The sequence below is a fragment of the Suricata suricatta genome, chromosome 2 (genome assembly GCF_006229205.1).
Source record: "Suricata suricatta isolate VVHF042 chromosome 2, meerkat_22Aug2017_6uvM2_HiC, whole genome shotgun sequence".
NCBI lineage: Eukaryota > Metazoa > Chordata > Mammalia > Carnivora > Herpestidae > Suricata > Suricata suricatta.
This window is the reverse complement of record NC_043701.1, coordinates 77034323-77055913: the sequence shown is the minus strand read 5'-3', so window position 1 is coordinate 77055913 and position 21591 is coordinate 77034323. Positions and strand designations below refer to the sequence as shown.

The 21591-nt window shown below is 39.0% G+C and overlaps 1 protein-coding gene across 5 annotated transcripts in view; it reads right to left on the bottom strand.

Annotated features, from left to right (window-relative positions):
* The window catches only part of CDK14 (cyclin dependent kinase 14), a 583363-nt gene that overhangs the window by 533335 nt on the left and 28437 nt on the right, over window positions 1-21591 (bottom strand). For 3 of the 5 annotated variants that reach the window (XM_029928646.1, XM_029928637.1, XM_029928653.1), the window contains exons 1-2: window positions 21299-21571; window positions 14358-14389 (exon numbers count right to left, since the gene is read on the bottom strand). In XM_029928646.1, the coding sequence (XP_029784506.1) occupies window positions 14358-14389; window positions 21299-21389 (123 nt within the window). In that variant the 5' untranslated portion in view covers window positions 21390-21571. Of the gene's footprint in view, window positions 1-14357; window positions 14390-21298; window positions 21575-21591 lie in introns of those variants that run through there. The other 2 variants (XM_029928676.1, XM_029928660.1) reach the window with 2 other exon arrangements.

Here is a 21591-nt window from a genome sequence, read left to right as displayed (position 1 = left end):
GGTGCTAGGGCTCCTACAAAAATTCATAAACATCGTTCAGGTTTCTGACTAGATAAAAATACTATGCACCAAATGCACCATCTTGCAGGACACACCTGTCGGCTTCACGCCAGAAATATTTAATATACAGATTTTTAAGAGCAAAGTCATGTCAAAAAGATACTGAAGAAGCATATCTCTTTTCTTAACATATAAATTTAAACATTCCTCAAAACAACCTTCAAATAATTCAACCTAATCATCAGTTCTCTGACACAGAATGCTTCAAAAAAACAACAACAAAACTTACTCTACCCTTTGGTTATTAAGTGTCTAGAGAAGTTGAAATAATCAATATTTTATGTTCATTAAAATTTTTTATGTTGAAAAACACTCATCTGAGACCTAAAGAAAAATAACAGCTTTCATTTAGAAACTTACAAGCATCAAGAGAAAAGAACTAATGCAAGAAAGGAAGAGATTAAAAAATCGTTGGCAGATAACATGATTATATTCCTAGAAAACCCAGAGGAAACCCCTGAAAAATACTGGAACCAATAAAGTTTAGTAAAATAGCAAAACAGAAAAGAAATATAGAAAACTCTACAGGAACAAGAACAATAAAAATTGACTTTCATTCTTAATTTAGCAATTATTTTTAAGAGATATCTAGAAATAACGAAAAAATCAAGGCACAGAGACTAAGAAAACTATAATAATGTACTTTGTGAAGAGATCTTTATTTAAAAAAGAGAAAACCTGAACAGGTTTAATGAGACAAACCATGTTCCTACATAGGAAAAATGTAAACTGAAAAGGACATTCTTTTAAAAGTATTACAAAAACATTTTTTACTAAATACAAAATTTTGGAGGGTGTCTGGGTGGCTTAGTCAGTGGCTCAGTTGGGAAGCATCTGACTCCTGATTTCGGTTCATGTCATGGTCTCACGGTTTGTGGGATTGAGCCCTGTGTCAGGCTCTGCACTGACAGTGTGGGGCTTCCTAAGGATTCTTTCTCTTTCTCGCTCGCTCTCTCTCTGCCCCTCCTCTGATCATGCTCTCTCTCAAAACAAATAAATTTTTTAAAATTTTCAAAAAATAAAATGAAATTTTTGTAAATTTTCAACTTTTTTAGATCATCTGTATTTTTTTTATCTTTTCATTAACAACCAGGTGTTATTTTATATGTAAAAATATAAGGGTATTATATTTAAGAACAATAAACATTAAAAAGCAAATGTAAAGTTTGAGTTTCCAGGCTACATTTCAATCAAATTTCCAGTTTTCATAAATCTCCAAAGGTGTCAGCTGCATTACTAAAAGTAAGTTTAACAAAATTGGGCAGTAAACATAGAGAAACAGGATAAAGCCTGACAGCTTCATTTCTTTACCTTCCTTTACTCTCAAAATAAATGTAATTTGAAGTAAAAAAAAAAAAAAAATAGGTGTTATAGCCCAGATCAGCAGCACATCATACCTGCCACTGGCCTCAGAGGCAAAATGCCCAAAATGGAAGTGGAAACTAGACAGAGGCTCTCCCATGGAAGTTAAATGTTCCCCAGACAAACCGCAGGAAGGGCTAGCAAATACATTCATTTTTAAAGTAAATATTAACTTTAACGAGCTTGGTGACTGGCAAATTGATTCTGCTCTCTTGATATTTTCACTTCCCTGATCCTTCTCATCAAAAAGAAAAAGAAAACAGTTAAAAAGGCACAAATTCTCCTACTTCTGGGCCCAATGTGTACCAGAGAACAATCTAAAAGTATTCTATGTGTCTGCCCTCAACTCTTCCCTATTCAAGTGGTGGTAAATAAATAAGACATGGTAAATCAAATGATACCTGTGCCAGAACCAGTCCATGAAATGCAGCGGGGGTCATAATCCTGGCAACTGCAGAGCTGGGGCCAATCACTATCCAACATCAGCATCTCCTGACTGGGCTCTGCTCTTCTTCCCTTGCCCATATCCACCAGTCATGAACCAGAAAAACAACTGTACCTGTCACAGTTGGGAAGGATGGCACAAGTGGCCAAAAGGTCATCAACAGCCTGGACCCACTGCCCAGGCTTCCCAAGGGTTCAGGGCAAAAGAAGCATGGTGGCTGGTGGCTGGACTATTTGCTTCAGTCAAGATGGAGCCAACTGTCCCCACCAAGACCAAGCAGTCTCAGAGTGGGGGGGGGGGGGGGGGGGGGGGGGGGGGGCGCGAGGGGAGGAAAGAAGAAACCCCAGTGATGTTACAAGTACAGGAAAAAAGAGAAAGAGAAAAAACAGGTCTGTTTCTGTTATCAGCTCTCTCAGGTTACCAATAAAAAGGAATTCAAAGTATTCAATGTCTCTCTCTGCCCACTTAAAATCTTTCTTCCTCTGGCTACGATGTAAATATTAAAAATAGCTGCCTTTTCCTGCTATGTCTTCAATCTTCACAAAGACTCTGGTTGTCACAATATGAAATAAAAATGAAGTGAGAGTCAATTTACATGCACAAGCATATATATATATAATCAGGATTTGAAGAAAAAGAATTGAGTTTATCATCTGACATTTTCTGTTGAATATTAACTACTTACCCTGTTCAAGGAGGCAATTTTATACCCAAGAGAAGAGCTGACACTGTTTTCTGAATGTGCCAGTGAAAACACAAGCCAGCATGGAGCTCATAATGCCTCCCGGCTGGAACCGATCTATAGACAGGCTGGTGATCCACGGTACCTCATCCAATCATCATTCTTCATAGCCTAAACTGTATGCAAAGCCCAGAGGTCTAGCTGGAAATCTGTATTAAACTACTACCACCAAAATGATCAAGTTTACTTATATCCCAAGTAATTCCACCCAATCCCCACCCAAATCCAGATAAAAATGGAAATAAAAGTGCAGTTTTAACAGAACCTTCAAACTGAAAGCAAAAATAACAACAAATAATTCAGACAAGAGACCTTGATCGCACACTAACCATATTTCTCTTCAGCAACTTATGTACTCTTCCTGGACCTCAGTTTCCAAAATCAGTATAACGTGGCTCAAAAATGAAACAGATCTACTGCAAGAACCTTTTAAGTTTACATGCTTTTATTCCTTACGAAAATCATTCACCTATTAGATTTACTACCAAACATCAGTTGCATCTCTGTAAGAACTTTGGGTTCCTTTCCCATCTATATGCTACATACCACACCCATAGTGTCTATGTGTTGTTTCTCCCCTCTCCTGGGAAACAACCCAGTAAAATGCTGAGCACACACTAGAATCAGAGAAACTGGGATGCAATCATGGATTAAACCCATGTCTATCTGAGGAGCTTTGAGCAAGTCACAACTTCAATAAACCTTATTTCCATCTTACCTTTTTGTTGTATTTTCTTTTTTCAGATGTTTCTCCCATACAGGAATATGTATGTTTCACAAAGCTGAAACCATACTCTATATGCAATGAGTTATTTGCATTCAACACTGTAAGTTTTATTTTATGCTTTTTAATATTTAAGAAATTGACTGGAAGAAGCATGATTATTTTCTTATAGCAAGTATTAAAAGTATTCAGTGGAAAATATGTAACTGTGATAAGAAGGAAAAATTCTGAACCTAAAAAAAATCTAAGGTGTGTTCAATATGCCTATATTGCCTAAAAACTATTCGAATGGAGGGAAATGTAGATATACGAAAACATAAGGAAAATAAAGGAAATGTTATAGCCACTAAAAGTGAATCACCCAAAACTGTGGTCCAGTTAATGTCATTAATTTGGGCTTTAAGATTTTTACCTTCTAGTAACTGCAGAGAAATTAACGTAAAGGCAAACCAGCATACCTTGCAAAGTATTTATTTGTTTATTTCTTCCTTTTGTGACTAAAGCACCCTTTTTGTTGCACATGTAGCACATCATTTAGATAAAGTAATGCAAACCTCTTGGGGAAAGTTCTGAGCTCAATTGGGGTACCAGGGGACAGGCCATATGTTACCAAGCCTCTGGCACACCTGAACCCCAATATCTAATGACCCAAGGATGCTCATTTATAAAATTAAATAGTCCCTCTTTTAAGAGTAGAGAATCATGCACTGCAGATCATCCTCCATCATTCCATTTGAAGACAATGTAAAGAGAACTACACAACTAAAGAAGATTTAAATGACTGAACACCTACAACATAGAAGATGTAATTCATGCCTTGGATGACTATTACTAACACTCACTTTTATCTCATCAATCCTACCTGTTCTTTATCTTTAATTTTTTAATTAATGACATTTTCATTAAAAATGAAAAATAACTAACTTCTTATCATTTTTCTGTTACAGAATAATGTCCACTTAGCCCTTCCTTGTTAAAAAATGCTTGATCCCTGTCTTAGTTTTCTTTTAGCTAAAATATCTAGAATATTGAAATATTTTAAAAAATACACAATTGTAGAATCAAGACTGTATTTTCTGAGCCAAATGTCAGGACGCATGATCTGAAATCAAGAGCTCTTTTTTTTTTTTTAATGTTTTTTATTTATTTTTGAGAGACAGAGAGAGATAGCACGAGCAGGGGAGGGTCAGAGAGAGGGAGACACAGAATATGAAGACAGGCCCCAGGCTCTGAGCTGTCAGCACAGAGCCCGATGCAGGGCTCAAACCCACGAACCATGAGATCATGACCTGAGCCGAAGCCAGCCGCTTAACCAACTGAGCCACCCAGGTGTCCCTGAAATCAAGAGCTCTTTAAAAAAAAATTCAGACTGCGTGTGACTACACCGATGTCCATCTTCAACTCCCTTCTAATAGTTCAATAACAGATATTTCAGCACAGTGGCTCCAAAACATTTTTGTCATCTTAACAAACCTGTGGGATATGACATACTCTCAAAAAACAACCCTGGCTAACGGCAGCAGCAGTTGTCTCAAAGCGTATGATCTGGGTAGGACACGTGCACTGAAATCTTTAGGAAGCTTTTAGAAACTCACGATCCACACTCATCATTGCTGTATAGAGCTGGTACAATCGTCTTTTTTGAAAATCCTTTAAAATAGAACAAATAATTCTCTGAATTAACTAAGTCATAGTCATAGCTCAGCTTTAACGCATGGAACAGTCTAGAGGAACAGACTAATTTGTATCCACCAAAACAAACGTCATGGGTGCCATGGCACATTCCCATGGGTAAACTCTGGAATATGATGAATTCCTGGTACTCCAGCTGCAACTCACAGCCCCTTTCTTTCCCACTCAAGAAAATAAATCAAAAAAAAAAAAAAAATTGAGAGGATGACATCAATCTGCTCTACATTTTTTTTAAAGGAAACTGTTTGCTTACTTCGACATTTCAGCTGATAAGGACACAGAATTGTAACATGTTGAGGTCAGCTAGAGTAGAATACTAATTTCCATACACTGAATATGAAGATACCTTCTAGACATCACACTTTACAGACATCTCATATGAAGAGTATCCTTAGATTGAGAAAACACAAGTAAGTACATGGAATTGGTCACTCTAAGACTCCAAGACTCTCATCAATTCCAAGTCTCTTTTAATACAAGACATAATTTAGGCTGAGTATACAATTACATGCTAAAATAATTTTTTCTACTTTAGTCATAAAAGCCTTAAAAATGTCTTGTCTACACATTCCTTACCCATGCCTGTAGCATTTAATATCATTAAATTTAGAATTTAGAGTAGCTATTTAGAAAGACACACACACACACACACACACACACACACACACACACAAAGAAACTATTAATCACATCATTTAAACTTTTGAGCACATAATGTTGCCCAAGACATGGTAGTACAGACTACTGCTTTATTTTTAGAGCACATGAAACAAAATTTAAAGAAAATCCCCAGGCTCATATGCTTAAAACAAAGAAAAGAAAGAAAGGGATGCGGTGGGCAGCTGAGGGGGGGGGGAGGGAGAGAAGAAAAGAAAAAAAAACTTAAAAACTGAACAATAATTTGAAAGGATAACCAAAACAACTTTATATACTAAAAATAAAATAGATTCAAAAGGAAAAACCGAATATTCCTTCACTTATTATCTTCACATAGTGAGAGAACTCCTTCAAGAAACCTGACACTGATGCATCCTGGAGGAATCAAGTTGGCAAAATGGAGCACAATTTGCTGGTTCTAATTTTTGGTAATTATGCCTTTTGTAAATTTTATGACACAGAGAATAAGAAGAGTTAAGTGTGTTTTAGGCTATAAAAAGTTTAATAAATGTGTCTCCCAGAGATGTGATACCTAAGTGAAAGGTATGCCTGTCGCACTGATCTAACGGTCAGCACACTACAGATCACGTACAGTCCTCTGAAGACCTTGACCCCTTGGTTTAGCTGATTTCGATTATCATTATGGTGCTTAAAGTAAGAGGCCATCTGAAATGCAACCAAGCCATTTAAGGATTTATAGATGATAAATCAGTGGTTCAAATTTCAGTCAGAAGGAAAATGGGTATAATCCCTGTAGCTGGGCTCACTTTGTTCTTGAAGAATATCATAAGTACTTAGGTTGTATTTTTTTTTAATTAAAAAAAATAATTCCCTACACCAAAAGTCAGGTTTCTCCAAATGAATTCAAGCGTGCAAATCAAAGCACCCCCCCTTAAGGGGACACCAACCGCCATTAAAGGAGAGACTTCGCGCCAGTTAACAGGCTGCCATCAGGAGGCACGATGCTCCCCAAGACAAACCCTACTCATGCTTTCAACTTCTGTAACGTTCTGTCTTCTAAGAATTAAGAATATGGAAGTGACTAATTCTCCCAAATGTCATACATTTTACATTTTGTGACATGTACTTCCTCTCTGAATTTTTACAGCGCTACCCAGACATCCTAGCCACTGTCTGGGACAAGACATAATTATTGTAATTACGTGTACCATAATTAGGGAGACCATAAATGTGATCAAACATTTATAGAAAGGGAAAACTAAAGCACAGAAAGTTTTAAGAACCCAAAAATCTCAATTAAATTCCAGGGGTAGAATAAAGGAGGACGTGAGGTTCCTTTTCAGATGGGTCTTTTTCAAATGCTGCATTGGGAAAACTACTATGTACCAGATTCCTGGCATAATCTGAGAAGAATCTGTGTTTTTCTAGACTTCTTGCATGGGACAGATTCAGGTCACCCAGGGATGTCAGACATGACCATGGTGAAAATAAAACAGGATATAAAGTAATATAAAATCTTACTATAAAGAGAGTGAGGCTCAATTTGTGCCGAGACCCAGCACCGCGAGATGATAGGAGTCAGTCAAGATATGCTTGACAGTGGGATTAAATCCTATGAGACTGAGGAGATTGAGAATCGGGGTCAGAGCATATTCAGAGCCTAATAAAACAGACATCCGACAACCATTTCCCACACAAATCTTTGAATAAGGAAACATCATGACAAGAAAGAAATGTGAGGAAGGCTGGAGCAGAGGAGTGAGAGTTGGAACAGTGAGACCAATTAAGAGGAATTCAGATTTAAGAAAAAGTAAAAGTGATAAAGTCCTGAACTGATATGGTGACAGCCAGAATGACAATGAAGGCATGAAATTCAGAGATGACTGATGAGGGTGGGGAGGTGGGCAAGAGACAGATTGTGGAAGTCCTTGAAGGCCAAGTTAGGAGTCTGGACTTGAACCTGCAGCTAACAGGGAGCTTTTAAAGTATTAAGCAAGAGAAAAGCATGACTTGTATTTCAGATCTGTCATTCTGTTGGAACAGGAGGCAAGCTGTAGGTAGGGAAGCCAGTAAGAAAATGACCGCACGTCCAGGCAAGAAAGGATGAAGCTGAAGTGTGGCCTGCCCCAGCACTGGGAAGGGAAATGGCAGGGGGCAAAGAGGACCAAGCCAATGTCAGCATGCAGGGCTTGGGGAGAAGCTTAGGACAGCGTCAGGTTGCTTCTGGCTGGGAAAATCACAATATAACAAAGAGAAAAGGCACAGGCTGAGGAGTACTTGGTATGTGCCAAGACTGAGATGAGTAGGAGATAAAGGGGCAGAAACCTCAAATGAGCAGCTGCATGTCTGGGTGTGGGGTTCAAAACAGAAAGCGGGGTGAGCCACACTCGTGCGAGTATAAGAAGGGAGTAGCCAAAAGAAGGAACAGACATACTTCTCCAGGAGAACATGAAAAAAGTGATCCCAGTGGACAGAGGGCTTCCATTAGCACAGAAGAGACAGGGAAGACTTAACTGTGCTCAGAGCCTAAGGTGAAACACCTGTACGAAAAAGAGCAGGAAAAGAAAGAATAAGTAGAAAAGGAGAGAAAAACTTGATTACACAGATTTTGGAGTGAAAGTGAGGAAAGAAATGAAGAGGGGAGGAGGAGGAAGGAACCTAAAACAGAAGAAAAGACGCCATCTCCTCTGAAACTGGAAAAAGGGAAGCAAAATTGGAGCAAATGAAGGTACATGTGGAGGCAAGGTACTGATGCCTCACAGTATTAAGTGTTGTAGGAAGCTGGAAGGTGTTATGAGTTTTGTATTGTACATACCAAAAATTCTTCTTAAACCCCCTCCCCCACCATCTCCAAATGTGATCTCATTTGGAAATAGGGTCAGTGCAAATGTAATTAGTTAAATTAAAATGAGGTTATGCTGGACTGGGGTGGGCCCCTAACTCAATTCGGCCAATGTCCTTATTAAAAGGGAAAAGTCAGAGATACGCAGACACTTATTAAGGGAAGGCGATGTGAAGACACACAGGGAGAAGAAGACCATCTCCAACTAAGGAGAGAGGCCTAGAATGTATCCTTTCCTCGGGAACAGCCTTTGGAAGGAACCAACTTTGCCCACAGTTTGACTGCACACTTCTGGTCTTCAGAGCTGTGAGAGAATACACTTCTGTTGTTCGAGCCACCCAGTCTGTGGAACTTTTCTATGATAACTCTAGCAAATATACACAGAGGGAAAGTCATCTATGAAAGGAGGGAGGGCTGAGGGAGGGTAGCTGGAAGGACTGAGGGAAGTGGAAAGCTTTCAGCAGGAAACCAGCCAGCCACACAGGGCAAAGCTGTGCACAGTTGCCTTGGGTTCCAGCTAAGGCCAGAGATGATAAATTTATTTACAAAGTGGTTTCCTCAAGCAGCTCTTGGCAGCCGGTGGGCAGAGGGGGAAAAGATGCCAGGTCAAAATCGAGAGCTGGAGGAGCAGATTACAAGCAAAACACAAAGGGATACGGCCACTGAGGATACTGGCAAGGGAGTGACGTACCATGAGTGAACCCAGGAGAAACGAGGAGATGGTGGGTTGTGGGCTGGAAGTGGGTTAGGGCAGGCATGGAAGGGGTGGTCTAGAAACAGGGAGCCCCACAAACAAGACACAGAAGGAGTGCAGCAGGAGTGAGGAAGCTCACAGGGAAAGATGGTTACTGGGATTTAATATCTTAGATGAGAAAGTCAGGGAAATCTGAAGCTAGACAGTTGTATACAATGTATACATTATTCACAGACACACCGGGACCTCGGACCATGACGGTAGTTAGGTGGAGAAATAAACTGTAACAGCTCCCACCACCCTCAATGCATGGAAAACAAACAACCAGGAATATCCCCAAATCATATTTGTTCTTGATCCCCAGCATCTGGTTCTCAGAAAAATCGCTGCTGTGTTTACATCTCCAGTTATCAGTTATAGCTTTACACAAAATAACAAAGGGAGGGCATGGGCTAGGAGAGGTCAATGCACATGACCCCTATCTATCTCACAAAATGATTATGTTAAGCAGAGAGGAAGCAAGTTAACCTATAAAAGTATACCTGAAGAAGTTATAGATCAGATGTAAAAATGTTAAGATATTTTATATGCTTTGTACATGTTTCCTTAGGATACAAAAAGTAAAATAGCTGGGAAATGCCAATTGTGTCCGCAGCCTCTTCTACTTTGCAAACATGAAACAATTGACCAGAGCACAGAAAATAAGGCAGCTCATAAATGACCAACCCTCCCCCCAAAAAGTGCTTAATTATCTGGATTATATATGATAAACAAACCTCTTTGCATTTCAAAGGTTTATTTCTACCACTAGAATTTTTGTATTTCTTACTAAAGAGCGAAGCACAGTCAACACTTTGTTCTGGCAACTCATCTGAGCTAAAATAACTGAGGCATGAAGCATAACTAAAACTACACAATTTAACCTTTTTAAGTTGCACACGAGAACAATTCATGAATTGCTGTGGCCTTAGACATTTCCAATTCTTTCTATACACACATATTTATCCTTACTTAGGACTTTTTCCTTGCAACATTCAAAATGACTCATACGTAGTATTTTTACATTGGAGGAGATTAACTGTATTTTCTGATTGTTTATATTTTAGGTATCATTTTGAAACAAATTACTAATTTAAAAAAATAAGATTCAAAACTTCCCTGAAGTCATAGTATAGTTATTACTCACGGGCACAGGGGAAATGAGGCTACCCAGGAGACACGGCCTAAGACATCTAATGGGGACAAAAAGGTGAGAAAGAATTTGGGAAGTTCTGCAGGTTTATATAAGAATAGAAGGCTATCCTTATACATGGTTAGTTCATCTACATCAAAGGTATAGATTAAACATACAGAACAAAAATGCTTTATATTTTCATCAGGGCCCAGATATATAATGAATGAAGGGCAAAATGATCGTCCTCTCTCCAAATATGATAGGCTTCAACAAAACCCTACTGTAAACATCCCTCAGTACTTAACTTGCAACGTGTCTCATTCTCTAAAACAAGCATTAGCATACCGTTCATGAAGATAATTCCAGGCTGCTTCAGCCTATTGAAGAATGAAAGAATAATAAGTCTTTCAAATAGGTCCACATCTTTTTCTCCTTGTTCAAGGTCAAACATTTACACACACCCTAGAGAAATGCTCTAGGAATCAGAGAAGAGCAACTGAACTCCAACTCCAGGCATTCTGGAGGCCACTCCTTGAGGTAAGGAGCCCTCAATCTCACAAATACTGAGTAGGAAGAGGGGTGCCACACCTTGATGCATATCTAAGAAGCTGACTCAGTACCCAGGTTTCAAGACTCAATTCTTAACTAAATTCCAACACAGAAGTCCTCTTACTGCCAGATGCCTGGGTAGCTCAGTCGGTTGAACAGCTGACTTCAGCTCAGGTCATGATCTCATGGTTTGCGGGTTGGAGCCTAGAGCCTGCTTCAGACTCTGTGTCTCCCTGTCTCTCTCTGCCCCTCCCCCATACATGCTCTGTCTCATTCTGTCTCTCGCTCTCTCTCTAATAATAAACAAACATTAAAAAAAAAGTTTTTTAAAGAAGTCCTCCAACTGCTAAAGGAAAGTGAATTCAAGAAAACCTCTAACACTATAATCTGAAAATGATCATAGAAAAACTTGGTGACTTCTTTGTATTTAATCATAAATGCAGTGTTCTTTTCTGGGATCTGTTTAAAATTTTAAGTGCATATTGACTGTGATGTAGGATTTTATCTTACATTTACAGATAGACTGGGGTGCCTGAGTGGCTCAGTTGGTTAAGCATCCAACTTCTGTTCAGGTCACGAGCTCACGGTTCGAGCCCCGTGTACAGCTCTGTGTGGACGTCTCAGAGCCTGGAGCCTGCTTCAGATTCTGTGTCTCCTCTCTCTGTCCCTTCCCTGCTTGCTCGCTCACTCACTCACTCTCTCTCTCTCACAAAAATGAACAAATGTTTAAAATATTTAAAGATTAAAAACAACTTGAAGATGATCCTCTGACTGGCTTTACAAATGAGGAAATTGAATGACTAGAAATTGGCAAAGGAGAATCCACACTGTCTGACACTCAGTTCAACATTCTCTCCCCTTATTGGCAATAGATATTTCCTCACATTCAACAGATATTTACTGAATGTTTCCCATGTGCAAGACACACAAGGGATTACAAAGCTGAATGTAGTCATCCTCTCAAGGAATCCAAAAAATACTGGGTTTCAAACAACATTTTCCTAAGTTTAATATTTAAATCATCACACAAAGCCTCACATGGTATTACAGAGGAAGGAGTATCTGAAAGTAACTCTCCTCATAGCCCTAGTTCTTAATTTCAAACTAAATCTTTCCTTCCTCCTTGTAGCCCTTACGAATACAGACGGTAATGTCATGATGAGAGCATGAGTATAGAGAGGGATGATGATGATGATGATGATGATGAAGAAGAAGACAAGGGCAATGAGAATATCACCTATGAGACAGATGTTTACTATGCGCCCATCACGATTCTGAAACCTTCATATACTGAGCTTTTTTAATCTTCACAACAATCTTAGGAGGGAGATAAACATCTCTTATAAAAGGCTTGGAAAAGGTAAGTCAATTGCCCCTGAAAGGGTACTTGGGTTAGGGTTTACACCCAGGCATGCCTTTACTACTACCATCTCCAGGAGCCTGACCCGTAATTAACTAGAAATTCCTGAACCCCTCTGGACCTCAATGTCTTCATCTTGAAATGATGAATGAAGTTGGCCATACGATTTCCAACATCTCTTCCAGGTGTACCACTCTGTGATTTTCTAATTTGAGTTTTTTGACCAATCGCTTGTAAGAGGAAGGAAAACACTTTGTAAAAGCTAAGGATAATTTTGCCCCAAATTACAAAATCCAGATCTTTGTGCAGAGGTTTCCAGGTAAAGGAGGGCGGGTACTTACCGCCTTGATATACACATCCTCAACTTTTATCTAGGTTCCAGCCTCAGATTTTTTGGAAAGCTAATCTAATAGCCACATGACAAAATAACATACAATCATTAACAATGGCATTTAAACTAAACAGGAGGTTTTTCAAATTCCTAATAATGATTAGGAATCATCTGTAAAAACATGGGAAATTACCACATTTTGAGTTAAAAGAAAAAAGCAGCATATAATATATAGCTTATGTTTTTTTGTTTCTAAACATAGGGAAAGAAGCAAGAAGAACATTTAACAATGATTGTAGCTAGATAATAGGATTGGGAGATTTTTTTTTCTCCTTTTCCTTATTTTTCCCTTTTATGTAAGTTTAAATTACCTCCATAATTAGAGGAGAGACTTTTCTTTACAGAGAGCAAAGGTACCCAATATTCTCACAGTGATTTCTTCTGAGAAGAAAATATTCTCCTAAAAACATCTCAGTACTACTACAGAAATTCCAGAAATACAGGTTAGAGGAGAGCATCATTATTACCTACTGCAGATGGGGAAGAAAATATTCCTCTATTGCTTCAGGTCTAGAATAACTAAGTTTTACAGGATGTTTCAGGAACGCTGGGAGGGGAAGTTGTTTTGTAGTCCAGGGACACGTGGCTTTGTAGAGCTGGGCCCCAGGAAAAAAGAACAGGTGCAAAAGACAAAAAGGCAGACCGTGAGAGCCAAATGTCACTGGCCCCATCCAGAAATCCCCATCTGGAGCAGGTTCTCCCTGAGCGGTCTGCCCTGCACCACAGCCAACCACATGGCCGAGGGGATTTCCATGAGCACACATGTCCTCACTTCTCTGAAGCAGTACAGCAGAGGAAAGACAGGTAGCATATATCACAGAAACTGCAACTGTTAAATTAAACAACCACAACCAAACTGATCTATGCTTCATTAGGCTGCAGGATAAGCACATTGTGTATATACTTCTGTGTTCATTTATAAACTCACTACACACACCCAGACACACACCCAGACACACACACACACACACACACACACACACACACACACAGAGCTCAGTTTTACAACACAGATCAATTACTGTGGCTTTGAATGGTGACAATGAAACACTTCACTCTATAGCACTCTTGAGAATATTTTGTAAACGTATTGTCTCTCTGGTGATTCCCACTCTGATACCACAAAAAACTTGGGAAAGAGTACAATTTAAAAGTCATAAACAGAAAGCTATTAATTACATATGGACCCTCTGCCCTCTTGGAACAGGCTTTTTTGCTACTTTGTAGCAAGTAGGTAATACAGACAGATCTGATATACAAAGGATAGGAAAACTAGAACAGGAAAGCCAGCTCCTCCTTTGGGAGTCCAACAGACAATATGTGGGGTCAGCACCGCATCACGCCCTGACTCGGTGGAGGGCTGCCCGGAGCCAGGGTGCCAGGGTGCCCAGCTTACCAACAACTCCGGACTTGCCCTAAGCACACACCTCACAACGGGCTTCGCCACCACTACCACCATTAAGGGGGCAATAACACAAAGGCCTGTGGGTATCTTTGTTAATTTAAAAAGATGCACTTCTGTTGACTGCCACCAAAATTCATTCAAATAATTACTTAAAGTTGAGAAGTAATATAACAGAGATGTCATCTCTTTTTTTTTTAAGGCATTTTTTTTTCTGTTTCTTAAGTGTGAAGTTGGCACCTATTAAGTGTACTTGGCAGTAATTAAATACATCCAACATAAGATAAAGAAATTTAACCTACCTCATCAAAGGTGGTATCGTCTTTCTTCAAAGCTATAAAATAAAAAGGGAAAGGAAGAAGTTATTGTGAAACATCTCAAGGAGACTAAGTTCTAGAAAACAGAAAGAAAACAAAGTAGTATGGTGTTTTCATTTCAGAAAGTAAAATTGCACCCCAACCAGAATAACAATGTTATGATACAAATAGGAAAACTACAAATGAGACAGAGAATTGCACAGCACGATTCTTTGTGAGACACTTTCATAAATATGTAAATGTACTATCCTCCCAAAAATGGAAAAGAAGTATGCATATCTTTCCCCTATCTGTTCTTCAGTAGGAAAATGTTTTAATGAAAAGTATGAAAGAATCAAAAAGTAATCTTAAAGAAATTTCCCTTTCAACTTTTGGTTTTTTGCATGATGTCAAGATGCATGGTGTGTGGTCCTCCCGAACCAATTGTCAGGATGATGCCCACTCTACACGGTACCCTGAATGAGATTCCCACACTGAGAGAAGTTTAAAAACAGTAATGAAAGACTAAGCATGTTAAACTAAGCACTGCAGAGACATAATGCAAACATTTCAACATGATCAATTTTACAACTAAGTATCACCAAAGGAAACAATGCATTCAGAATGTTGTATGGGAGTTAGCAAATGCTTACAATTTATTTAAATATGCATGGCTTCAGAATTGGCATTCTATTACTCTAAAGAGAAAGAGAAGTATTTCATGCGTAGTTGGCAAACATCATAGTTCCTTAAATCCTACAATTATTTAGAATGTTTCGTATTAAGGAGAATGCACAAAGGAGCTAATTTAGCTGAAACCACCAGCTGGAGAAACGTTTCCAATTTATAGAATTGTGCATAGGTGTTTATGGTGTATCCTGGACAGTTCTAATCAGAATAGAAGCACTTGTGTAGCTCTTACTTGGAAAGTTATGTTACGTAAAAGCAATGGAAAACAAATTATGTTGGCAATTAATCTCTGAGAGAAGTCATGTGCTTAAACAGAAGCTACCATATCGGAGCTTATATTACATAATGTAACAATCTTGAAAAGGATATTTTCTGTTTCATACCATAGACTTGTCTTTTTAAACATCAGGAAGTATATAGTTGTGGTGAGTTAAGGGGGGTGAAGACAGATTGAGGGAAATATAATGTTTCTGAAAGTTTAGTTCTTCGCTTTCCTTTTTACCCAAGAAGCTGATCTGTACCAAATTTCTCTACTGTCTTTATTAGAGGACAACTACTTCTGAACGTAAAATAAAAAGACAGCCCTTTGTCCCATTCTCAAATGGCTTCTCTTGCATTTAATTACTTAAACACATTTTATTATGCATTTGCTTTAACTTTCATTAACTCTAAAATAAGTTAATTTGATAGAAAGCTATGAACTCTATGATTGTTAATAACTGCATTTTAAGTTAGAATGTAAAACTTATAATCTTGAAGGTTTTCTTTAAATATCAGCCAACAATGTTACTAAACTCCCATCCTCACTCCCTCAAACCTAAGGCATATCTTCTAATTAATATACTTGAGTAGTGATTCCAAGATAAAATATTAGTGACCTACATTAATATAGGCAAGCTGTTCCATCTAAAAATTTTTTCTAATAAGAAATGATTAACTCATTGATTTCAAATACAAAGTCAATCATTCTACAGTGACATACCTAGCTCATTTAACAAAAATTAATGAAAAATTATGTGGCCGTCATGTAAGATGCAAAGCTAAAGCAGCAAGCTTATAAATCACAGTGCAAACTTTTCTTTATTTTCTTTACTTTGGACATGGTAAAAGTTCTAGAAATTTAGTCATGGGTTTTCTTAAGCAAAGCATCCGATAAAAACTACAGTTGGTACTATCCCTTCGGTAACTGCGAACACAGAATGAAGACCCTCAAGCTGAGGGATGAAGAAAGCAGGAAACTAAAATGTCTTTGACATCCCAACTGGACTGTTTCTTTCTTGCCCCCAAGTCCTGCCAATTCCTTCAACATTCTGGATAAAGGGGTGGGATCTGTAGGTAGAAACAAATGTAATAAATAGAAGAGGAAATTGCAGGTGTACTTTCTAAGATAAAAGGGGCAGAAAGCTAGATTCTCTCCCGTGCTCTCTATTCTCAAGCCTAAGATATCTTAGGGGAGAACATTTTAAGACCAAAAATCTATGGCTTCATTGTAACCCTTCACTGGTGGACTGACACTTTATATGGTTTTTTTATAAATATGGAATCCTTGCCATGAACAGCAGTCAGCAGTAACAACAAAGGCCAATTAAATATGTCTCTGCCAAATATTTACCAGGTCATTGATGAATGAACTCTGACCTAAACAAGCGCACAACATCTCACTATTTATCACATTCCTTGATTGTCATTAATCATTCATGTAAATGTAAACTCACAATTGTCTTCCAAGATATCATGGAATAGCAAGCATATTATACTTTTATGAGTTAACAATGAGGTATGTATATATTGAATCATGTGAGACAATCAGATATGCTCTTCAGTCCTCTCCTCAGACACTGCCTTCTCTAGAAAGCTCTCCATGATCTCACCAAGACCAAAGTGGTGCCCTACTATGTTCTCCAACAGTAAATTGTGCTAATCTTCTTGGTAAAATCTGTCACTCTATATTGTCAATGCCCTTTCATTGGCCTGTCTTCATTTAAAAGTCTGTGACTTTTACAATGGCCACTGAAACTGAATGTCAGCACAATATCTAGCACATAGGTACTTAAAAATTATTTGTTGAATTAATGATTTCTACCTCAAAGGCCAAAACATAATCTCTTACCTTTTGAGACACACTAAAGTTTTGGCATATGAAAACCAGCACTATTTCCTATCATGAAAGGATCATAGATATAAATTCCATTTCATAGTTTTCAAATTAAAATCTTTGAAACTACATTGGGAGAAGGCATGGTACTATATTTAAATTTTGTGTCTGGACCTTTAACTTTGAGAAGGGACTCATCAAATGACAGCTGGGCTCTACATTACACACTTAGAGCACAAAGTAACAAACCCCAAAATTCAGTGTAACCGTAGCCTCTTCCTTTCATTCTGTTCTCTCACAAACTACATCTTTTAAAGAAACAGTATACATGGGCTTCATCTCAAATATCACAGGGTATAAACTCCCTTCCTCTATGAGTTAATCCAAACAAGTGTGAGGAAATGCATTCAAATGACTATGAAAAAATGACAGTTTGACCTAATCTTACACCAGATATGACAGAAAGCATTCCTCCTCCTTGGCTATCATTCAAAACTAAAAGAAACAGGGAAAGAAGAGAGGGAAAGGATATTAATATAAACTTTTTAACAAATGAGTTCCCATTTCTCTATATTTATGTTAACTAAAAAAGAAGAAAAAAACATGTGTGACGACAACAGTAATTCCTAAATAAGTGAACATACTGACATTATTTAGCAGAAAACCATAAATACTCACCACTGAAATCAGTGGATGGCTTTGAAATTCAATTACACCCATCTTGTAAAAGAACCGTAACTATGTTGTAGTCACTCCCAGGCAGATGTCATAAATTAGAGTGCTATGGCTTGAAAGCCAATGTGTTTTATTAGACCCCATATAATACAGTAATCTCAGATCAGCTGTATTCGGGGTGGGCAGTGACAAAGCTGGTATGATCATTTATGTGTGGATGAATTAAACATTAGTATTGCCACTTTTATATAGTCAGAATTATTATTAATAATAAACTGATTGAATATCACATACTTTCAAAAGTTGTGCTCATTTTCTATAGATGATTAACTTCTCATGACTAAAGGATACTGTATATTTTACCATATAACAAGCTACACTTTTGAATCATACTAAAAAAGCAAAATGAAATCAGTATGTTTATTTCAAAGGCCACCATAGATCAGTTAAAGGGAATGCATATACAGAGATGTGGATTACTCAACAAGAATAAACCATTCACTCTTTGATCTCCTCATGAAATACCAATGAAGAAAGGTGGGAGGCAGGCCCACAGAGAAATTGGAAGGAATAATTATACAGCCCCCATTATTGATCTTCACATGTAACAGATACTGCACTAGATACTTTATGTATTCTATCTGATTTTCACAACAATCCTAAGAAAATTTATACATGTGGTCTCAGAGGTTTAGCAATACTCTGCTAGTTAACCAAGGCACACAGCAAGCTAGAAAAACAGAGTTAAAACCCACAGCAGACTAACTCCAATATCCATCCTGTTTTTATACTGTAAAGTCAGTGGCCACTTCTGCCCTTCTCTTGCTTTCCACCTAGAAAATCAATTATGTCAGTCTGATGCAATCACCAATAATAATAATACCATATTATGAACATCTATTGAGTCTACACTACATATCGCACAAGACATCATATGCATTATTTCATTAAGTGTCAATAACAAAACAAAATTGTACATGAAAAATTGAAGCTTAGGTGCAACTGGGTGGCTCAGTCAGCTAAGCATCCAACTTCAGCTCAGGTCATGATCTCACAGTTTGTGGTTTTGAGCCCCATGTTGGACTCTGTGCTGACAGCTCAGAGCTTGAAGCCTGCTTCAGATTCTGTGTCTCCATCCTCTCTGCCCCTCTCCCACTCATACTGTCTGTCTCTCTCTCTCTCTCTCTCTGTTTCAAAAATAAACATTAAAAAAAAAACTGAAGCTCACAAGGTGAGGGACCTGTCCAAGTTCACACAACTACATGCGGCAAGATGGGAAATCTCCAGTGGTCTGACACAGCCCACACCCTTAATCTCTATGCACTATATAATCCCATAGTACAAACTCCATCCCATAGTCTTGAGCACCTTAAAATCTTTACATAATCAAATCCATATTATTGCTTTTTGATGTTGTAAATAAAACATTAAGAAAATACACAGATAACAAAGATTAATTTTTCCATAATCCCATTTCATGCGTATGTCTTGGGTTTGACATACAATCATAACCACATAAAACCTATTTATCTCCTTTTACAGTATTCCAGAATGCAGCTTGCTATTCAGAATCATGACCTTCCATCAATACAAAAAATAATTAGTTATGTTCACTGCAGTGTACTGTTTCTGAAAGGAGGAACTAAAATCTAGTAGATCTTAGAACACATTTTAACAAGTGTTGGAATCAAAAGGAGTTTCACATCACTAAATCTCAGTAAGCTAGAAAATCCAATTAACTGTAATACCCCATTTGCCAGCATTGTAGTTAATCCAAATTTTACTGATTGTCCATCAAAATCTTAAAATTGCTTAAACATAAGGAATTTTTATATTAATGCCCTTGGTTTCTTACTGAGATTCAAATGCAATGAATTATTTAACACAAAACTGGAAGGGCTCCAACAGAGTCATTAGCATTAGTAAACATACAGTTAATGTGTTTTAGAACAGGGCTTAATGGACTCCAGAACCTGCCCCTGTAATGCTTTGGGTCCCAGATTGAACATCCTCCTTAAAAATGCACACCAACTGAACACCTTGCTCTCTCACACTCTTCTTGGCTTCAAACTTCATTTGCATGTAGGAACTCTTCAAAAGCATCCCTAACTTGTGAGAGTGAAACTGCTAATATCCAATACATGCAATAAGTAAAACCAGGATTAAATGTTGGTTTCACACCATAACTTTACAGTCATTTTGGTAAAAGGCGAAAGATTTATTCCATCTGAAGAGAAACCAGAGTACTTTACAGTCATTTGGGGAAAGATTTTGTATACCAATAGAAAATGTTAAAACACAACAAAGAAAACTAGGCTAAATTTTGATCCACATATTCTCTTACTTGAAGAAAGTTCGCATATTTTACAGTGCGCTTATATAATGATATATATTTTTTTTTACAGGAATGGGTGGATGAGCGATTCCAATACTCATATTCACCCCAGGGGTTTATTTTAAGGAATTAAGCACCTTATGCTTAATTTCCATTAACACCTTCATTAACATGGATGACATGTCAAACAAGTGAAACAAAGGCTAGAAGGCTTCTTAGGGAATCCGAGGGGTTATTTTTAGTGCTTGTAGGATTTTCTTGCTGAAAACAATTACCTGCATAAATGAAAGTTCTAATGTTAGAGGCGGCAGCGACTGGTCTTAAGGTTAAAAGGGGTTTTCTATGGCCAACCCTAAAAAGCTAACAAACCCACTCCACATAATACTGTTGTCACCCTCTGAGAGCCTGTGACATAGATTTATTCCTAAATGTCCTAAACATTTCTCAGTCGGTTTTTATTTCTGTATCGGTTGGTTGGTTGGTTGGTTGGTTGATTTAAAGACAATAGCCCCGGAGCCGTAGTAAATGTAAGAAGTTCGGGGGACTTACTCTTAAATGTTCAGACAAGTTCACTGCGCCCATTTATTTGCTGCAATGGAAAGACTCAGAGAGCTCGGGACAGAGCAGCCAAATCTCGCTTTCTAGGACCCGAAGTACCGAACAAAAGGTCCCAAGGTATCTGTCCCACTTCCCTTTAGGTTGGATGTGTTAAACAATACGGAGGCACAGCTCAACGTTTCACCAATTTCCAAAGCTAAATTACTGACTAAACACCCCAGAGCGAGCCCTGCGCCCAAAAAAAAAAAAAAAGTGACCCAGGCGGCCGCGCAGCCCCGTGCGCCGCGGGGCCCGGGGCGTCCCATCCCCTGTCCCCCGCGAGCGCGAAAGCCCAAGCGCTAGTGGCGAGGAGAGGGAACCCAAATTGTGGGCTTTAAGATCATCCACAAATGAACCCCTAGATCCTGGAGGGGTGTCTCCCCTTTCCATTGTCGCCCTACCCCCAGGTCAGGGTACTGTTCCCTCCCCCGTCCGCGCGCAGCGCGCTCCACACCAGCCCCGGGTGGTCACCGCTTCGGTGATGCCTGAGGCGCGGGGCGGAGGAGCAGGCGCCGGGGGCGTCCGGCCGGGTGCCCGGGGCAGCGCGCCACTCACCGATGCGGCTGAAACTCTCCGACAAAGTTCTCCGCAACTTCTTCATCTTGCCGATCTTCTCGGCCGGCTGAGGTTCAATGAGGTCGCACATCTGGGCGACACGGGGCTCCGGCAACTTCCCCAAACTGGTCCAGAGCGGAGCGCAGACAACAGCGAGGGCGCGCGGCAAGGAGAAGGCGGCGCCTCCTCCTCCTTCTCCTTCACGTCCTCCGGCCGGGAGGCGACGCGCTGGGCTCGGGAGGCCAGTGGCGAGCTTCAGGCTCTGCTCCGGCCTGGGCCGCGGCTGGGCGGGC